Raw genomic sequence first — 1,528 nt, forward strand, 5'->3', positions numbered from 1 at the left:
TATATATATATATATATATATATATATATATATATATATATATATATATATATAAGCGTAAAATAACGTTGACATTTACCGTGCGACGGCGTCGGGCTGGGCGTCTTCAACAGCTTGGTCTCGTAAGAGACGATGAATTTCTTTACTCTACTTCCCTCCTCGCTCTTCACAGAAATCATCCCGTCCATCTCCTTCGTTTCGGCTTCCTCCTCGTCCTCCATTTCCCCTTCGTCGTCGCTGGGCTCGATCACTTGCGGCGTTGACCTCGACGACGTCTTCCGTTCCAAGCACGCAATTTCCTCGATGTAGTCGTAAGTCTCCGTGAATTCCTCGTCGCTGTCGTCTTCTTGTTCCTTCGGTTCTCCGTGGCTCCTCTGCGGCGCGTTGTCCTCTTCTAAATGGAACGAGTCGAGAGATTATTCGAGAAAGAAAATTCAAATTTTAACTGGAGATCTATACGGAAAAAAAGGTTTGGTTGAATTAAGCAAATATCTGGTCGAATATGAACAATCCAGAAATTCTGATTAACCCGAATTCTGATTAAGTTAACCAAAAATCTTGTTAACTTAAACAGAATTCGGATTATTTCAATCGGAATTTCTGGATCGTTCATGTTCGACCAGATATTTGGTTAATTTAACCAAAACTTTTTTTCTGTATATTACGAATTGAAGTCGAATTTATACGACCTTTCCTTTACGCACTTAACGTTGATCCGAATATAAATAAGATTACGGTTCCCATATAAATAAAAGAAGTTATGTAAAATATTGAAATACAAAATTTGCTGAAGTAGAAATAATTAACTGAGAACTAAACTGAGAGTCACACATTGGTCATTATTTCTATATTAAATGTCTCTCAACTTTAAATAACAATAATATTATTAAATAATAATATTAGATGAAAATATTTATACCTAAATAATAATTAACAAAATGAATTTATAATGAAATTTTTCCGACTTCACAATTTTTTCTCTATATAAAATATCTTCCCTGTATATTCTCTCTCTCTCTCCCTCTCTTTCTCTCTCTCTCTCTCTCTCTCTCTCTCTCTCTCTCTCTCTCTATAGATAAGTATATAAAAATCTTTTATTAAATCATCTATAAAAGAGACTATATGATATTTGCGTATATAAAGTGTCCCGATTTATCATTATTTATAAAAAATAATATTGAAAGAGAATATTTATATCCACGTAACAATTAACAACAAAATAGATTTAACGAAACTAGCTCAGCAGTTTCTCTCTGAACGTTTAGAAATTCTTCTTTGAAAAATATGTTTGATTCTTTATTCTTGGTCATGCATGCTAATTAGAATATTCCTCGCGAGATGAGCTCTCAGCTCTTTCATCGATTATAGTCGAGGAATTTAATCTCCGTCTGCAAGAGACCGACTTGGGCACGCGCAAATTGGCAGCCGTTCAAAATCGCGTAACGACGAAACTCGAAAATATGCCGATCCTGCTAAGAGAAAGAGAAAGAAAAGAGAGAGAGAGAGAGAGAGAGAGAGAGAGAGAGAG

General features: G+C 34.9%; 1 protein-coding gene across 1 annotated transcript in view; it reads right to left on the bottom strand.

Annotated features, from left to right (window-relative positions):
• The window catches only part of LOC116844050 (titin), a 21,575-nt gene that overhangs the window by 5,242 nt on the left and 14,805 nt on the right, over window positions 1–1,528 (bottom strand). The window contains exon 8 of the mRNA XM_032815138.1: window positions 80–394. Within this exon, the coding sequence (XP_032671029.1) occupies window positions 80–394 (315 nt within the window). The remainder of the gene's footprint in view (window positions 1–79; window positions 395–1,528) is intronic.

Source organism: Odontomachus brunneus, unplaced genomic scaffold (genome assembly GCF_010583005.1).
Source record: "Odontomachus brunneus isolate Ranch 3 - 2012 unplaced genomic scaffold, Obru_v1 Obru_scaffold_039, whole genome shotgun sequence".
Taxonomy (NCBI): Eukaryota; Metazoa; Arthropoda; class Insecta; order Hymenoptera; family Formicidae; genus Odontomachus; species Odontomachus brunneus.